The sequence below is a fragment of the Trachypithecus francoisi genome, unplaced genomic scaffold (assembly GCF_009764315.1).
Source record: "Trachypithecus francoisi isolate TF-2019V2 unplaced genomic scaffold, Tfra_2.0 Lachesis_group17, whole genome shotgun sequence".
In the NCBI taxonomy this organism is placed as follows: Eukaryota; Metazoa; Chordata; class Mammalia; order Primates; family Cercopithecidae; genus Trachypithecus; species Trachypithecus francoisi.
Genome location: NW_022681462.1, coordinates 68,262,991 through 68,281,936, shown reverse-complemented (window position 1 = coordinate 68,281,936; position 18,946 = coordinate 68,262,991). Strand labels below are relative to the sequence as shown.

The 18,946-nt window shown below is 38.1% G+C and overlaps 1 protein-coding gene across 4 annotated transcripts in view; it reads left to right on the top strand.

Moving 5' to 3' along the window:
* TMEM178A (transmembrane protein 178A) overlaps positions 1–18,946 on the top strand; it is a 279,546-nt gene that overhangs the window by 250,180 nt on the left and 10,420 nt on the right. For 3 of the 4 annotated variants that reach the window (XM_033175938.1, XM_033175939.1, XM_033175935.1), the window contains 2 exons: positions 15,800–15,913; positions 18,751–18,888. In XM_033175938.1, the coding sequence (XP_033031829.1) occupies positions 18,783–18,888 (106 nt within the window). In that variant the 5' untranslated portion in view covers positions 15,800–15,913; positions 18,751–18,782. The remainder of the gene's footprint in view (positions 1–15,799; positions 15,914–18,750; positions 18,889–18,946) is intronic. The other variant, XM_033175937.1, reaches the window with a different exon arrangement.

The window sequence follows — 18,946 nt, the reverse complement described above, 5'->3', positions numbered from 1 at the left end:
GTAGTCATAGTGATTCTTATCTGACAAAGTCTGTTTAGATATCTAAGAACTGATTTTGGAGGCCGGTGCAAATTCAATCCCATCTATGTCACTTGTTAGCTGTGGGACTGTAGGCAGATTATTTAACTTCTCTCAGTCTCGATTTCCTCCTCTGTAAAACAGAGGTAACAATAGAACCTATCAGATGAGGGAAATGTGAGTAAGGCCCTCAGCACAGAACCTGACATATAGTACAGTTTTAGTAAGTTAGTATCAGTCCTGTTTAATTATGTGGCCTTTGGCAGGCCATTTAAGCACTCTATGCCTTGTTTTCCTTATTTGTAAAAGAGAAGAATGTCTGCCTTAGGTAACTAACAAGGGTGTATGAGAAGGCACTTTGAACAAAGCATAACATGCTATATAATCAATAAAAGCAGGATTATCATTTTCCTAGAACTACACTAAAGCAATTCTGGTGGTCTCAAAAGTGTGCTTATCTGGCTACAGACTTAGGTCATGATTTAGAGATGCCCGTGGAGCTGTTGGAGGAACCAGACACATGGGAAATAGTGATAAAAGCTGCTAAAGACAGAGGGCCCTGCCCTGACTGTCACTTCCTGCTGCTGCCACTAATGGCTTTGGGATTTGGCTTCTTCCTATCATGAGATTCTTGCCACTGGAAGGTGGTGAGTGCTATCCTCAGCTCTTGTTGGAGCATTTAATTGAAAACACATCTAATTTGTACACTTTATTGCCCCTTTCCTTCTTTGACTGGTACTTACCACACTATCTAACTGTAAGAGGGTGTGCTGAAAAAGTAAAAGGAAATGCAATTCAGACTTTTCAGTTTTGCTTTATCATTGCTTAACCTTGATTATTGCTTAGACAAAGCTGAAAATATTGTTCATAATCAGTTCAATATTGTTTTTTTGAAATTGATTTCAATAATCTATAAAAATTCAGAAATACAACTCTATCAATTAACAAGCCAGCTATAGAACAGATTCTCTCTCTAGATCCTGAAGTCCAGCTTGAAAGGGGCTCCTAGTTTCCATTTATCTTGATATGTATCTATAACATATCCCATCATAAATCCGGCAGCCCATCTGGTGAAGGGGACATGAGAACATTCTTCATGGTAGCAAATATGTTTAATTTTTTTCACACTCTGAGCAGTGCTATTGCCCTTGTCTATATTTTTATAAATTAGCTGTACCAAATGCCACTTTGCTATTCACCGTATACAGTAGTAATTAGTCAATTCAGCTTGATCCAGAGTTCATTTTCATAAAGGAAACAACTTTTGAAAGTGTAGCTCAATATGAAGGATTCTATCAAGACACCTGGAAGGGACCAACAGTGTACTGTTTTTAAGGATAATTTGCTCTAGAACACTGCCAACCCATGCTAAAATGTGCAGCCTTTCTCCAGTAAGTTGCTCTTTTCTGAGTATTTGGGAAATTGCTAAAGCCATTAATGTTTATGGATCATCATGTGGCAAGTAGGCGATCTCTTTCTCCCCTTCTCCCTCCCCATTTTAGAGCTCTAGTTTAGTTTCATTTTGTTAGTTTTTTAGTTTTTATGGCACCATACTCTAGACTCAGAAAGTAGATCTGTCTAAAAGGCATGTGCTGAATAAATGTTTGTTGAATGAATGAGTGAAAGAAAGAGTAAATAAAAGGATTCACTTTTGAATGCAAAAGGTAATGATTGACATGGAAACAGAATGGTGGTTGCTAGGAGCTGGAGAGGAGCAAATAAGGAGCTTTTGTTTAATGGGTACAGAGTTTTTGTTTTCAAGATGAAAAGAGCTCTGGAGCTGGATGGTGGTGATGGGTGCACCACAATATGAATGCATTTAATCCACAGAACGGTATGCTTAAAATTGGTTAAGAAACAGTGATGTCAGTAAATGAAAGTATAGGAGGTTCCAACCCTCAAAGTCACACAAAAACATTGATTTTGACAATTATCCATGGTAAGAATACCCCTGTGGTAACTCAGGAGTCCAATAGAGAGATTCTAGAACCCCATTTGAGAAAAAAATCTGAGAATAGATACTTTGAAGAGGATAATAAGAACAGTCTCACTTTACCTATGTCACGCCTTTCTCAAGGTGGCACAGCTCAATGCCCAGAGAGTCCACCTTGGCCTATGATTTATCCAGTGGGGTAAAGAGAGAGTGTAGTGACTGTCTGATTTCCACAGCCTCATAGGACGTTGTCCAAGATGCTTACTTCTGCCTTGCCCCACCCCTAGATCACTAAGGGGATTGGTATGTTTGAATAGTCCAGGGGAAGCTAGGAGCAGGGAAAAGAGGCAGGAGCTAACAAAAACCATTGCATAGATCTCAAAATATGGCCATAGATCCTATTAACTGCCTGTGAACTCCACCAAGGGGCTCACCCATGAGCCCCATGGGATGCCTCACCTGCAGTCATGTGCCCCCACAACTGGCTGTCATGTGCCCCCGCAAAAGATGGTGTACACAAGCTTCTGAGATGGTGTGTACATGCTGTTTCAGACAGCACGTGAATATCAGCACCTAGCTCAACTCTGGGATGCAGAGAAGGTGTACAAATGTGAACACTACAGGACACTGCCCTGGGGAAAATAAAGGGCAGTACCCTGAAGTGTTGATTAAGCAAAGGCCAGTGCCCTAAAGTGGAATTGAGAGAAGGCCAACAATACTAAGATGCCCCCCACTGCCTGCAAGAGGGGATGAAAGAAGTGGGGTAGGTGTGTCCATAGATATGAACATCATTCTTTCCCTATACCAGTCAGTAAAGACAGGAGGAGGAGACTGCTTCTTCAAATGTGAAAACAGCAACACAAGCCTTCAAGGAAAGTGAAGCATCAAGGAAACTTAACACTAATAAAGGAAAAAAATAAAGTCCCAGTAGTTGGCCCCAAAGAGGTGAATATCTATGAATTGCCTGATAGAGAATTCAAAATAGTTGTCTTAAAGAAGCTCGGTAAACTACAAGAGAACAGAGACAACTAAATGAAATCAGTAATACAATACTGAACAAAATGGTAAGTTCAGCAGAGATAAAAATCATACAAAGAACCAAACAGAAATTATGAAGCTGAAGATACAGTGGCTAAACTGAAAATTCTATAGAGAGCCTCAATAGCAGACTCAAACAGAAGAAAGAATTGGTGAACTTGAAAACAGATCAGTTGAAGTGATTCAGTAAGAAGGAGAAACAAACAAAAGAATGAAAAAGTGAAGAATGTATCTGTGACATATGGGACAGTAGCAGACAAAATTCCAGAAGGAGCAAAGAAAGAAGAAAGGGACAGAAATCTTATTTAAAGAAATAGTGACAGAAAACTTCCCAAATCTGAGGAGGGCAGTGAACATCCAGATCTACAATGCTCAAAGAACCCTTAACAGGCTGAACATCAAGAGATCTTCACTGAGACATATCATAATCTAACTGTTGAAAGTCAAAGACAAAGAGAATTTTGAAAGCAGCAAAAGGGAATCAACTCATTACGTAGAAGGGAATCCTTATAAGACTACCAATGGATTTCTCAGTGGACTCCTGCAGGCCAGGAAAGCATGGGGCAATATATTCAAAGTGCTGAAAGAAAAAAAAACCTGGCAACTAAGAATACTTGTTAGAGTGCCTGTTGTTAAAACAAAACAAGTGTTGGCAAGCATATGGAGAAAAGAGAACCCTGGTACACTGTTAGTGGGAATATAAATTGGTACAACCATTATAGAAAACAATACGGAGGTTCCTTAAAAAATTAAAAATAAAACTAATATATGACCTTGCTATCCCACTTCTGGGTATTTATCCAAGGGGATTAAAACCAGGATCTCAAATAAATGTCTACACTCCCATATTCTTTACAGCATTATTCACAGTAGCCAAATATTCACAATAGCCAAGAAGCAACCTAAAGGTCCATCTACAGATGAAAAGATAAAGAAAATGTTTAATTTATCTATATAAATGTTTTATATATGTATACATAAAAAATTTCCTTTATCCATTCTTCTGTAGATAGACCTTTAGGTTGCTTCTTGGCTAAAACATATATACATATATAATGGGATATTATTTATGTTGCTTCTTGGCTAAAAAATATATACTTATACATATATATGTATATAATAGAATATTATTCAGCCTTAAAAAGAAGGAAATGCTGTCATATGTGACATGAATGAACCTGGAAGACATGCTAAGTGAAATTAGCCAGTTACAGAAAGACAAATACTACATGATCTCACTTATATGTGGAATCTAAAATATTCAGACTTATAAAGGCAGAGAATAGAATGGTGATAACCAGGGGCGGAGGGAATGGGAAGATAGATGTTGGTCAAGGAGTACAAAGTTTCGGCTGTGCAAGATGCATAGATTCTGGAGATTTATTTACAGCATGGTGGATAGATAGCAATATTGTATTATAGACTTGAAATTTGCTAAGAGGGTGCAACTTAAGTGTTCTCACTACACACACCCACAAAGGGTAACTATGTGGTGTGATGGATATATTAATTAGCTTGATTGTGGTGATTATTTCACAGTATATACAGATATTAAATCATCAAGTTTTATACCTTAAATATATACAATAAAAATGGTTAAGATGGTAGATTTTATGTTATATGTATTTTACCACAATAAGAAAAATTGGAGAAAAAAAGACAATGATTGATAGTTGGCCACTTTTTTTTCTCCTAAATGCTGGAGATGAGGATGAAATTACAAGTACTATAGTCCCTAGGTCACACTTTACTGGTCCTGCCTGTAAAGGGGGAGGGGAGAGGGACTAGATGGACACTAACAGTTATTAAGCATCAATTATGGGCTAGGCACTGTGTTAGGACAGTTTATATGTATTATCTCATTTGATCCTCGTGACAATAATATGAGATTGTGTGACCGCTCTATTACTTTTATTACTACTATATTACTTTTTATTATAGATACAATATAATAACTACATTAAAGGAGATTTAAACATTAATTCAGCACGCCAGTGGTCAGTCTAACCCAATGACAGATTCCACTTTTGCACAAGATCATGCCTTTTTGAACACTACTATCTCTGGTTTACTCCTCAGCCACCTTTTTTTTTTTTAACTTCTGTGATGATATTTACTGTCTCTGAAATGGGTTGAATCTGTCTGACCTGTCATTAGACTCTCCCTCTTTGGCCCCTACAGATCATGTGTTTGCAGTTCAAGGAACTCACCTGAGTCTTGCCTTTAAGTCTTGCCTGGATTTGTTCAGATAAATAAAGTAGCAATAATAATAATAATAATAATAATTAAAGCTAACACATAATATTATATTATTATTTCATTTAATCCTCCTTTGAGACAGATGAACTGTCATTGTCTACATATTGGTGCTCAGAGAGGTTAAATAGCTTGCCAGGGGCTCACAGATAGTGAATAGTGAAGCCAAAATGCAAATCCAGCCTGTCTTGCTCCAGAGAGAATATAGAGTGAACACAGATAAAATTTCTTAGTTACCAAGAAGTTGAGTCTCCATTAATAATAAGAAACAATTATGGCAGAACCAGATATAATATGTGGTAGATAGAAGATCTAAACAAAGAATAACCTCTCACCTTTCAGGCCCTTTCTATATCAAACATTCTTGCTCCCAGTTGCTTTTACTTTGGTTGGAGTCTTACTCATTTTCATCTGGTAACCTCCCCTCTCTAGGGTGGAAGCCACATGAGACTATTGAGCATTTGAAATGATGCTTGTCTGAAAAAAGATGTGCTATAAGTAGAAAATATCAGATTTAGATTTTGAAGACTTAGTATGAAAAAAGTGTATAAAATATCTCATTAGCAACTTTCAAAGTATTGATTGCATGTTAAATTTAAAAATATTAAAATTAATCTCACCAATTTTTAAATATGACCATTAGAACGTTTAAAATTCTTACGACTTGCATTATATTTCTACCAGACAGAGCTGCTTAGATTTACTAATTAGTATCTTTCTCCTTTCAGTTCTGTAGACTTGATGAAAAGTTTGTCCTCAAGAACTTTGCCTTTGGGACTGGTTTAGCCATTTGAGGCTCTAAAAGTCAGTGTTAAGCTCCTAAACTTACTGTATTTAGTTTATTTATTTTAACAAGTTTAACTGTTTATACCCAATACAGGAGGTGATAAGGAAAGCATTTTCTTTTGTCTGCTTTAGCCCCTGCTTTGCTCTGAAATTAAATCTCTGACCAGAACATGGTTGCTACCCTGTCTTATGACCCCATGATTGATTTTTCTTTTCAAATTGAGACGTGTGCTGGGGAAATAATTCTTTATTTTTCTGCTCAAGGGCCAGCTGAAGAATTCCAACTTGCCTTTGAAATGTTTAGGAAATGGTATAGCCTATTATTAATTCTTTCTGCTAGAGAACCTTAAGCATTAGTTATACTGCTATTGTCATCAACTGTTTCAGACATATCTCTTAAATGTTGTATATACAGAAAAAGTCACAGCCTCCCTGCTTAAGAAATTTAGGACATTAATGAAGAGGCAGACTTTCTGATCTATTAGGCAGTGACAAAGACTGAGTAATCAAGAGTGAGATGGTGAGGCTCAGTCTCTAATGTCAACATAGAGCCAGCAAAGAGAGTGAGCTATGTGGTCTGCAGTATTTGGGGAAGGCTTTTCAAAGGCAATGAGCCTGGAGGGATTAGTGGTTTTGGGGCTGTTCTAAAGTTAGTGATATAGGCTAGGATGGTCACAGAGATGGCATGATATTGCCAGGGGACAATTTGGAGAGGGAGGGAAGTAGCCCCTGGGAACAGTCACAGGTAAGTGTAAGTGAAGTTGGAGGTGGGGATAGATGATAGGGGTCTAGAGTCTGAATTTGACTCAGGGGGAACCTACTTGTATGTTTCTGGACAGAGTCAGACAATGAAAACCCCAGTCTTATGTTCTGAGGGATTGTGTGTGATTTTCGCATCTTCTGTTTGTCAGTATGGAAGTTGACACAATGGCAAAGCATTAAAACATTTAAATAAACAATTATATAGTACTTATATGTATCAGACACTTTATTTTAAAATAAATACATAATTTTAAAACAAATACATAATTATATCATAGCAAGTGAAACTGTTTCTTGCTTATAGTAATCAATTTAAAGCCACATATTAAGTTAATGATACTGTAAAAGGCAGGCAGATGTAACAAACATCTTAAAGGTTTTCTTTTTTTTTTTTTTTTGAGACGGAGTCTCGCTTTGTTGCCCAGGCTGGAGTGCAGTGGCACGATCTCGGCTCACTGCAAGCTCCGCCTCCCGGGTTCACGCCATTCCCCTGCCTCAGCCTCCGAGGAGCTGGGACTACAGGCGCGCACCACCATGCCCGGCTAATTTTTTGTATTTTCAGTAGAGACGGGGTTTTACCGTGTTAGCCAGGATGGTCTCGATCTCCTGACCTCGTGATCTGCCCGCCTCGGCCTCCCAAAGTGCTGGGATTACAGACGTGAGCCACCGCGCCCGGCTAAAGGTTTTCATATTGCATTTTACTGATGGACAACTGAGACTTCAGAGGCCCCAAAACTTCATACAGCAGATTTATCTAGCAGTGGCATGCAGGGTAGGTTGAGGGTTGAGCAAGGAGGTCAGTTAGCAAATTCTTCAGGAGTGAGGTGATGGGAGTCTTGCTCTGAAGTGGCGAGAATAGAGAGGAAACATGAGAGCTGTTGGTCGGGCCATTGTTCAGGAAGCTGTTGCTGCGTGTCTGGTTATTTCTCTGTACATTTGGGTTCATCTCTGATGACCATTTAAGGTGCAGACTCCTGGTGTGTGGCAGTGGTTCTGTATGGCAAATTGGGCGGGTGCCAAGAGAGAACTCACAATCCAAGGCTGACATTATCCAGTGCTTACAGTGGGCCACACGTCCTATGCTAAGTCCTGAATTACCTCTTTCATTCCTCACCATAACTCAGTGAGGTGTCTGCCATTATTTCCCCTCTTTTACAGACGAGGGAACCAAGGCTCAGCGAGCTTCAGTAATTTGCCGCAAGTCACACAACTAGGACTCAAACCCAAGTCTGTCTGACTGCAAGGTCTTTAACCATCATGTATACTGCCCACCTCATTATTGATTGATAGTAATGACTGTTTATAGCATCTTTCATGTTTCTCTTGAGTAGGGGTTTCTCTGACTTAGCTTGGAACTCAGTATTGGAAACAACAGAAATTCACCAGGCAAAATCTCTATTTCTAACCCCCTGTGCAACATACTTATATATCTTATTCTGTGGTTTATATCATCATTAAAGTGGCTCTACTTGGCCCTTTAAGAAGCTAATTAATCACTAAATATAAACCACAACTTGTTCTTTTCAATCCTCTGCATGTTTCTTCCCCCCATTGTGTGATGCCATCTGGTGCTATGAGCTCATGCTTTTTGTGTTCCTTTTCAGAGAGCCAGATTCATTGCTCTCTAAACCCAGAAAGCCAGTTAATTTCAAAGTTTGCATGTATGACTTTGAAAAAATTGGAATCTAATGCCTCCTTGTGGATTTTAACAGTATAAATTATTCCTTAACACTGCATGGAACTTCCATCTTTACTACCATCTATGTATATGTGTATGCTTGTCTTTTTATCAAAAAGACTTAATTTGATTTTGGTTGCTTGATTTGTTCTGTCAAGCAACTACAGGTCTTTTCCTGTAAGATTTTTGTGGTTTCATTTTGTCAATTTAATGTGTGTGCTGTAGGGAGGCAAACCTTAATAATATTGCTTTCCTCTTCAAATCTATCTGACTTTCTGCTATGACAGTGGAACAAGTGTTTAAGAACAAGGACATAAAACAGCTAATGGCAGGTCTCTGACACTGCTGCTGAGCTGTCTTTCATTCCCACTTTCTCTTCTAATTCTGCCTGAAGTCTCTAATCATCTTCCAAGGGAGTGGAACACCTGGACCATAGAACATTTTCTTGCAAACTCAGCTGTGGAGCTCTGGGCTCGCTACCAGACCCCTACTCTTTGGAGTCCTTGAGTACGGCTTGTTACTGTCAGCCCAGACCTCATCATTTTCCCTACCCTCTTTCTCTTCTCATTTCAGAATTCTTGGCACTTTAAATTTAGCCTGAGAGCCCCATGGAGAAGGAAAGGCGATTTGGTGATGTGTGCACTACTTACCTCATTCCTGGCACATGCAGAGGAAGCAGGAGAACCCTGGGCCAGCTGCCACCTCCTTCCTGTTACTCTTCTTGCCCACTGGGATCCTGCCCATTACAAGCAAGGAGCAGAGGAGGAGATGGGTCTTGAGTATATTTGCAGTGATTTAAAAGGGACCACACGTTTCCCTGGCACAGAAGCTGTTCTAAGGCCAGCTCCTGTGAGTCTGAGAAAATAGTTTCTCCCCAGTTCACACCCTCTCTCCAGCATTTAAGCAGCTTCTGTGAGAGGCAGGTAGGATGAAGCCACTGAGTCAGCCATGTAGCCAATCCAATCTCCTTCAATTAAGAATCAACTTTGTTTCCAAAAGAGCATATGTTGGTGCTAAATTGGAAAGATTGTTTTTTATTTCAAATTGACAGTACATCTAGTAACTCTAGCTTAACTGTCCACAAAATTAAGATGCATGTCTAGAAAACTAAGGACTGCTAACTTTTCTGAGTAGTAGTATTTAATATATAAAGTTTGGGTAACAGCATTTGTGTTAAAGCTTGGTTACAACTAAATAATAGCCTCAGGCTAGTTACTTAACTCTCTGAGCTTCAGATTTTTTTACTCATTTAGTGTAGTTAATAATACCTTTTATATTTAGCTCACAGGGTTGTTGATGAGTAGCAAATGCATTGTGTCAAATACTTTTTCTGCATCTTTGAGATGATCAGGTGGTTTCTGACCTCTATTCTGTTAATATGGTATGTTGTATTAATTGATTTTAATGTGTTGAAGCAATCTTGCATTCCTGAGATAAATCCCACTGGATCATGACGTATAACCCTTTTCAAATGTTGCTGAATTCAGTTTGCTAATATTTTGCTGAGGGATTTTGCATATCTATTCATAAGGAATAGTATGTGTTTTCCTTTTCTTGTGGTATCTTTGGTTTTTCGTATCAGGGTAATTACTGGCCTCATAGAAAGAAGTACGAAGGTCCCTTCATTTTCTGTTTATTGTTGTTGTTGTTGTTTTGAAGAGTCTATGAAGGATTGTTAATTCTTCCTTAAACATTTGGTTAAATTTACCAGTGAAGCCATCTGGTCATGGACTTTTCTTTTTCTTTTTTTTTTTTTTGAGACGGAGTCTTGCTCTGTCACCCAGGCTGGAGTGCAGTGGCCGGATCTCAGCTCACCGCAAGCTCCGCCTCCCGGGTTTAGGCCATTCTCCTGCCTCAGCCTCCGGAGTAGCTGGGACTACAGACGCCCGCCACCTCTCCCGGCTAGTTTTTTTTTTTTGTATTTTTAGTAGAGACAGGGTTTCACCGTATTAGCCAGGATGGTCTCGATCTCCTGACCTCGTGATCCACCCATCTCGGCCTCCCAAAGTGCTGGGATTACAGGCTTGAGCCACCACGCCCGGCCGGTCATGGACTTTTCTTTGTGGCAAGTTTTTACTAAGTTAGTTACTAAATCAGTTTCTTTACTTGTTATAGATGTGTTCAGATTTTCTGTTTCTTCTTGACTCACTTGTCTTGGAGTTTTATATTTCTAGGTATATGCAATTTTATCTGTTTTATCTAATTTGTTGGCATGTAATTTTTCACTGTGTTCTCTTAAGCTTCTCTATATTTCTCTACGATTGTTAGTAATAGCCTCTGTTTCATTTCTGATTTTTGTTGTTGTTGTTGTTTTGTTTTTTTGGAGACAAAATCTTGCTGCATTGCCCATGCTGGAGTGCAGTGGCTCCATCTTGGCTCACTGCAACCTCTGCCTCTCAGGTTCCAACAATCTTTGTGCCTCAGCCTCCTGAGTAGCTGGAATTACAGACATGTGCCACCATGCCCGGCTAGTTTTTTGTACTTTTGTAGAGATTAGAGATGGGGTTTCCCTCTGTTGGCCAGGCTGGTCTTGAACTGCTAGCCTCAAGTGATCCATCTGCTTCAGCTTCCCAAAGTGCTGGGATTACGGGCATAGCCAAATTTTGGTTTTGTTTACTTTCTCAATTTTTAATTCTTCATTTTATGTATTTCCACCCTAGTTTTGTAATCTCTTTCCTTAGTGTGCTCTTCTTTTTCTAGTTTTTTAGGGTGGAGAGTTAGGATACTGATTTGAGATCTTTTTGGTTTTATTTTTGTTTTGAGATAGTCTCACTCTGTCCCCCAGGCTGGAGTGCAATGGCGCAATCTCAGCTCACTGCAGCCTACATCTCCTGGGCTTAAGCAATCCTCCTACCTCAGCCTCCTGAGTAGTTAGGACTACAGGTGCATGCCATCATGCCTGGCTAATTTTGTTTATTTTTTGTAGAGACAGGATCTCACTGTGTTGCCCAGGCTGATCCTGAACTCCTGGGTTCAAGTGACGCTCCCACCTCAGTTTCTCTAGTGTTGGGATTACAGGCATGAGCTACTGTGCCAGGTGAGATCTTTTTTTAATGTAGGCATTTACAGCTATAAATTTTCCTCAAAACATTGCTTTAGCTGCATCACATAAATTTTGGTATGTTGTAATTTTGTTTTTATTAATTTCAAAATGTTTTCTAATTTGCTCTAGTGATTTCTTCTTTACTTTATCAGTTATTTAGGAGTGTATTACTTAATTTCCACAAATTTGTGAATTTCCAAAATGTTATTTTATTATTTATTTCTAATTTCATTGCATTGTGGTGAGAGAGCTTACTTTGTATGACTTTAATGTTTTTAAATTTGTTGAGATTTATTTTATTGCCTACATATGGTCTATCCTAGAGAATATTCTATGTGCACTTGAGGAGAATGTGTATTTTGCTGTTGTTGGATGGAGTGTTCATAGATGTCTCTTGTATCTAGTTGGTTTATAATGTTGTTCAAGTCTTGTTTTTTGTTGATCTTCTGTCTAGTTGTTTTACTATTATTGAAAGAGAAGTATTGATGCCTCCAACTATTATTATTGAATTGTCTATTTCTCCCTTCAATTCTGTCAGTTTTTGGTACTGCATGTATTTTGGGGCTCTACTGGTCAGTATATGTTTATGATTACTATATCTTCTTGATGGATAAGCCCAGTTATCATTATAAAATATCTTTCTTTCTCTCTAGTAACAATTTTTGTTTTAAATTCTGTTTTGTCTGATATTAGTATAGCCATTTCATCTGTCTTTCAGTTACAGTTTTCATGGTATATCTTTTTTCATCCTTTAAAATTTCAACTTATTTGTGTCTTTGAATTTAAACCGTGTCTCTTGTAGACATCATATAGTTGGATTATGTTGTTTTATCTACAATGCCAATCTCTGCCTTTTTAATTGGAGTATATATTTGTATTTAGTATAATTTTTGGTAAGGTAGGATTTGTATATGCCGTTTGTCTATTTGTTTTCTATATGACATATGCATTTTTTTCCTGTTTCTTCATTAATGTTTTCTTTTGTGTCAAATACATGTTTTCTAACATAGCTTTTTAATTCTTTTGGTTGTCATTGTTTCATTTACTACATTTTTTTTTGTTATTTTCTTAGTTGTTGCCCTGTGGATTACAAGTGACATCTTAATTTAGTTTGGATTAATACCAATTGAATTTCAATAGTATATAAAAACTTTGCTTCTATGTAGTTTCATCCCCACTCTCCTCCTCTGTACTATTGTTGTCATACAAATTACATGTTTATACATTGTATGCTGATCAACAGAGATTTATAATTATTGCTTTATGTCTTTTAAATCAGATAGGAGAAAAAATATTGCAAACAAAAATACATTTATACTGTCTTTTATGGTAACCTAGGTTGTAAACTTTATATGTGCTCTTTATTTTTTATATATGTGTTCAATTATTATCCTTCATTTCACCCTGAGAGACTCCCTTTAGTATTTATTTTTAGGCCAGGTCTCTCAGTTTTTGTTTAGCTGGGAATATTTTTTTTTTTTCTTCATTTCTGAAGGATAACTGTGATGCATATAGGATTCTTGGTTGACAGTCTTCTTATTTCTGTGTTTTGAATATGTCATCCTATTCCCTTCTGGCCTCCATGATTTCTGATGAGAAATCAGCTGATCGTGTTTCAAAGATTTTTTTTGTGTATATAATTTGCTTTTATCTTGCTGCTTTCAAGATTCTCTGTCTTTGGCTTTCAACAGTTTGATTATGATCTATCTGGGTGTGGGTCTCTGAATTTATCTTATTTGTAGTTCCTTGAAGTTTTTAGAAATGCAGATTAGTGTTTTTAATCAAATTTGGGAAGTTTTTGGCAGTTATTTCTTCAAATATTCTTTTTTGATCTTCCTTCTCTCCTCCTTTCTGCAGCTCTCATTATGCTTGTGATGGTGCCTCACAGGTCTCTGAGGCCCTGACCATTTTTAAAATCATCCTTTTTTCTTTATTTTTCTCAGATTGGATAATTTCAATGGACCTGTCTTCAAGTTTGTTGCTTTTTTCTACCTCCTCAAAACTTCTTTTAAGCCTCTTTGATGCATTTTTCTTTTCAGTTATTATACTTTTCAACTCCAGAATTTCTATTTTTTTCTTTTCAAGAATATTTCTGTCATGTTACTAATATTCTCTATTTAGTGAAACAACACTCTTGTCCTTTCCTTTAGTTATTTGGATAGATTTTCTTTACTTCTTTGAATATATTTGACATAGCTGATTTAAAATCTTTGTAAGGTAAGTCCAATATTTGGGATCCCTCAGTGACAGCTCCTATTGACTGCTTCTTTTTTCTTGTTCTTTGATGTCTTGTACTTTTTTTGTTGAAAACTGGGAATTTGAAATAATGTACTATGGCAGCTCTGAAATGAGATTCTTGTCCCTCTCTAGGGTTGATTATTGTTTTTATTGTTGTTGCTGTTGTTTCTTTAGTGGCTTTTCTGAATGAATCGTATGAAGTCTGTATTCTTTGTCATAGGAGGGCCCTTAAGTCTCTGCTTGATTAGCTTAGTGGTAAACTAATTATTGTACGGAAATGTTCCTAGCCTGCTAAAACAAATAAACCTGTGGAAATGTTCTTAGCCTGCTAAAACCAATAAACCTTCCAGTCTTTGCCAATGGGGTTTGTTGTGTGCGTGTTGAGTATGCCTTCAACTCTGCCGTAGCTTTCACTTCCTGCTTACAGAGCCTCAAGGTCAGTCTCAAATGGAATGATAGTTCTGAAGAATACAAATGTAAGCTATTACTACGTTTGTGGTCCTTTATCTGTCATTGTTCTCATACTATATTGTTTTCCCTTTGGAAGCACAGGCATTTCCTGACTTATAAACAGCTAACTTATAAGTAAACAGCTACCTTTAATGCCTTAGACCTCACAACCACTGCCATGGGGCTCATGTTGACAAAACAAATTTAAAAAAAAAGAACTTTGAATTTTGAGAAAATGTGTGGTTTCATCAAAAAAAAAAAAAAGCTTCCAAAAATCAGAGATAGTTTGGGTAGTTTTTCTCAAAGGGAGATTCAAAGACTACCTGGATCAGAATTACTTGGGATGCTTGTTAAAATTCAGCTTTCTGGCTCCATCTCAAAACTTTTGATTCAGTATATCTGGGGTAGAGTCCAGGAGTTTAAATTTTTAACAAGTCACCTAGGTGATTCTTATGTACACTAATATTTGAGAAACTCCTTAGGGAAGATGATCCTGTAGGTACATTCACAGGAGGGACTGAGGTTCATGATGCAAATTGTGCACAAATATTAATCTCTTCCCTTTGCTGTATAATCTTTTTAAAATTTCACTTTTATACACACTCAGATTCCACCAATTAGAGATTTATTTGCATCTATGAAGATTTTTTTAAACAGCCTGCAGTGTTAAAGGACTAACAGTCACTCATGCTTTTTAAAAAATTAGTTTAATGAGATTACATTTATCCAAACAACTGGCCAAGATGATTTAAAGTGAGAGAAGAACATTTTATAAGTTGTATAAATTTTAAGACAGAGTAGATACTTTTCATGAAATTCAGAAGTCTTTAGGAGAAGAGAATAATGGACCCATGTTAATTTATGCAGTAAAACATGGGTGTGTGAGGTGGGTGTGAGGAGGTAGAGAGTTACTAGATTAACCAATGTGTACACCTGCCCATGTCAAAATATTGTGCCCAGGGCTGGCCGTACAACCAGATAGGGGAGGAAAATTATTTTCTTTCTTGTTTCTACTTTCAGTATTACCCTTTTTCTCAAGATCTAGAATTCATATCAGTATAATTTTATTAAGGAATTATATCAGTTGCACTAGGGTTAAATAGGCTTTCGAGGGTTGTCTGGAGATATAATCACCACCTAAACCATGTAGAGGGTTATCTTTATGGAAAAATGTCTTCTGGTTTCCAAATAACACACTTCGTAATGAACTTCATGAGGCTACCCATTTGAGAGTTTGAGACTGGATCAGATTCAGATATGTGATTTATCTGTGCTAATTTAAAATTCTAAGCTGATTTTCTGAACCATCTGTGTACTTTTAGGCCATTTCTCCTTGAGGAGTTTTGTGTTTAGGTAAAACAAACTCCGTATCGGAAAACAATTAGGGGAGTATAGATCCTTATACAATTTAATACATTAAAAAATGAAACCTGATTTTAAACATTATTTTATGTTTTAGGTTTTTATTGCTCTGAATCAAGAGATTCTTATCTCGTCTCCCATTGAACCCAGATTAGGTTACAGTATTCTGCCTCAGGTCTCAGAATTCTGTTACAAATAAGCAGACTCGTAAATCGCGTTTCTTATTTCCTTCAAGGTATTGCGCAGCGATGCACGGCCATCAAGTACCACTTTTCTCAGCCCATCCGCTTACGAAACATTCCTTTTAATTTAACCAAGACCATACAGCAAGATGAGTGGCACCTGCTTCGTAAGTATTTCCAGGACAGGTTCAGAGAGGAAATGGTGTCTTTCTGAACAAAATTCCGACGACCCCTCTCACATCTAGACAGCAGGATGTTGTTCTTATCCTCTGTAAGCCTCTGGGCCCAGTCAGATGTAGTCAGAGACTCAGAGGATCATTTCCCTATGCTGTGGACACAGTTTGCTTAAAAATAAAATGTGTGGAAACCTGGTATGAGGTCTTGTGAGATAGTCTGCCCTGGTGGCATCTGTACACAGCTGCCTACTGAATCTTTTGTTTGCCGAGTCGTTGGGTGTAAGGACCTGCTGTATCCCTTGTCTTAATAAACCAAGGAGATTATATGTTAGGGCTCTTATTTTTGTTTTGTATATACAATATTTATTTTAGCTACTGTGTTTATCTCCAACCTTTGTATTTCTGCTAAAATACCTTTATGAGTGTATGTCTTAATTTTCTCAGAGGGTGTCTACATCTCAATGAAAGGAACTACTCTTTTTCACTGTCAGGAAAATGTGAAACTCTAGAAAGGATCACGCAGTGTGAAACTAAAGAGGGCTGATATTTACCTAAAAACTGTTGATTTAAGCTGCCTGATGATAGATAGCTCCCCAAAACAAAAAACTTAGGTGATTTTTTTTGGTCTTTGCCCCCATCAGAGATTGACATTGTCATTTTCCAATGAAATAAGTAATGAGGACTTCAGGATCTTGTTTGGTGGCCAAAGCCACTGTAGAAAACTAATCAGTCTTATTCTGTAAGTCAATCTCTCTGAGGATTAAAAGGCTCTGTTCTGAATCTCAAACATATAAATGGAAGCTCTTCTGATATTGCCAGAGCAGTGGTCTAATATTATACATATTATGACGGGCAACTTTAAGACTTAATCATCTTTCCAGAGAGCTATGTAGTTATTGGCTCAGGTCAGGGAAGAAAAGATCATCATAGGAGCCTGAAAAAGAACCTTAGCTCTTTAATAGTTTGTAGCCTGTGATTGCCCAGCAAGCAATATTTGAAGATTCTTCTTTTAATCCTTTTTGGAGTTCTCATGGAAAGATGCTTTCAGCAGTCGCATGCATGTCTATTTCTAAGAAAGTCACACTTGGTGATCTGTAGCACACTTACTATGTAAGCTTAACATGACTGGTACTAATGCAAATCCCATGTGGATTATATCTGAACCTTGTGCCTTTTCAGAGTCGCAGAAAATAGATTATTACTCAAAACACAGGAAATTTGGTAGGTGGTAAGATAATAGTGACTGAACCATTACTACATTTCCCCTGCTCAGATGTGGATGTCTCAAAAACTACTTATACCCTTAACATTAAACTCAGCATCTTTATATTACCACTGCCGCTGGCCCCTTGTTCATTGGTGTCCACATTTCTTCTTCTAGGCAGAAATACTCTCTTTTAATTTGGATGCTCTGAGCTGGAAATGAGAAATCCCCTTTCAAAAAAGGGATGGTCTCTCTGTGGCTAAGATGCTAAGAGCAAGACTGGAAGCTACTGTAATCCATCCTTGATGAAGCCACCCCTAATGCCCAGGAGCCACACAATAAAGTGATGGCTGCATGGGCACTTTCACTTTAGCAGAGCAGCCCACACTTCAAACAGTGTGATGTGCACCTTGTCTTGGCCCCATCTGTACACAGGTGTGCATGATCCACGTGCATTTGCCCACACCTCTTACCTGGCCTTGGGGGCAGCAGATATATGCTGGGGATGTGTTGTTTTAAGAAGGATGATTGAAATTTAGATAACAATTTTTAAAGTTAGATTTGTTTAAAAAAATCCTTTGAGATGGAGCTGTAAGGTAAATAAAAATGATTAAAAAGTATTTTTTTAAAAACAAGGAAGAAAATAGAAAAGGTAAAATGGCTGGAAGGTAGGCAAGGTAAGTGCTGGTTTAGTAGTTGGAGGCAATGTGTGTCCAGGTACATGTAGTCAGCCTGCCTCTTGGTTTTGCCAGGGAGATGGGGAAAGAGCTGGATTTCTGGCTGAGTAATCACAGTTGTGTTTTTGCAATAGGCCAAACTTGACGGTTGGGCCGCTGTATAATGGAGACTCATCCTATTGGAATAGTACCTCCTTCACCTGGGTAAATGGATGCCCAGGTTGTGGGATCTATGCTTTAGGGGAGAAGGCATTTATGAGCAGATGTTTCAGAGGAAAGGGTGTTTATGAGCACATGTATCCTGTGTGCACTTTGCACCACTGTTCCAGTCACCACAATTGCCTTCACTTTCTCAAATCATTTTTGAAAATAGGCAGGAGTAGATGTAAATGAAGAAGGAAATAATTGGCATCTGTGGTGATCAGATAAAACCCTATTTCACAATAGCTTTTTTAGGCTCTTTCTCCAAAGCCAGATTAAGTACAACCACTTCCATGGGGGTAACCTACATTTCTTTTTTTTTTTTTTTTCCTTTTTAAAATTTCAATAGTTTTTGGGGTACAGGTGGTTTTTGGTTAACCTACATTTCTATTGCTCTGTTAAGGCTAACAGAGATATTTCTCAAACCCACCTCACTTTTGGTTTAAGTCATTTGACATCTGTTACCCAGGTCTATCCTGGGCTTGTCCTCTAGTCTATTCTCCACTTGGTGTGGACTTCTCCATGGACTCAGAGAGGGTAGAGTCTGACCCTCCATTGGTTTCACCCCATTAGTCCTCTTATGGAATGCCTGGGAAGAGTATTCCCTAAGCCTCCTCGCCCCGTAGGCTCTAAGCCTGTCCATATAACTTACTAATTTTCACAAGGTATACAAAGCCCTAATTCTCTAATTCTTAATGACTTTCCTGAATTCTGATTGTGAATGTCTGTGTCTATTTTGAGATTAGATTTAAGAAGAATCACTGCTGGCTTCCTGGGCATGGCTGTAGCCGTCCTTCTCTGCGGCTGCATTGTGGCCACGGTCAGTTTCTTCTGGGAGGAGAGCTTGACCCAGCACGTGGCTGGACTCCTGTTCCTCATGACAGGTAGGCTGCACGTCTCAGGCCGTCTGTCCCAGCCAAGGTGAAGGCTGCTCTGCATGCG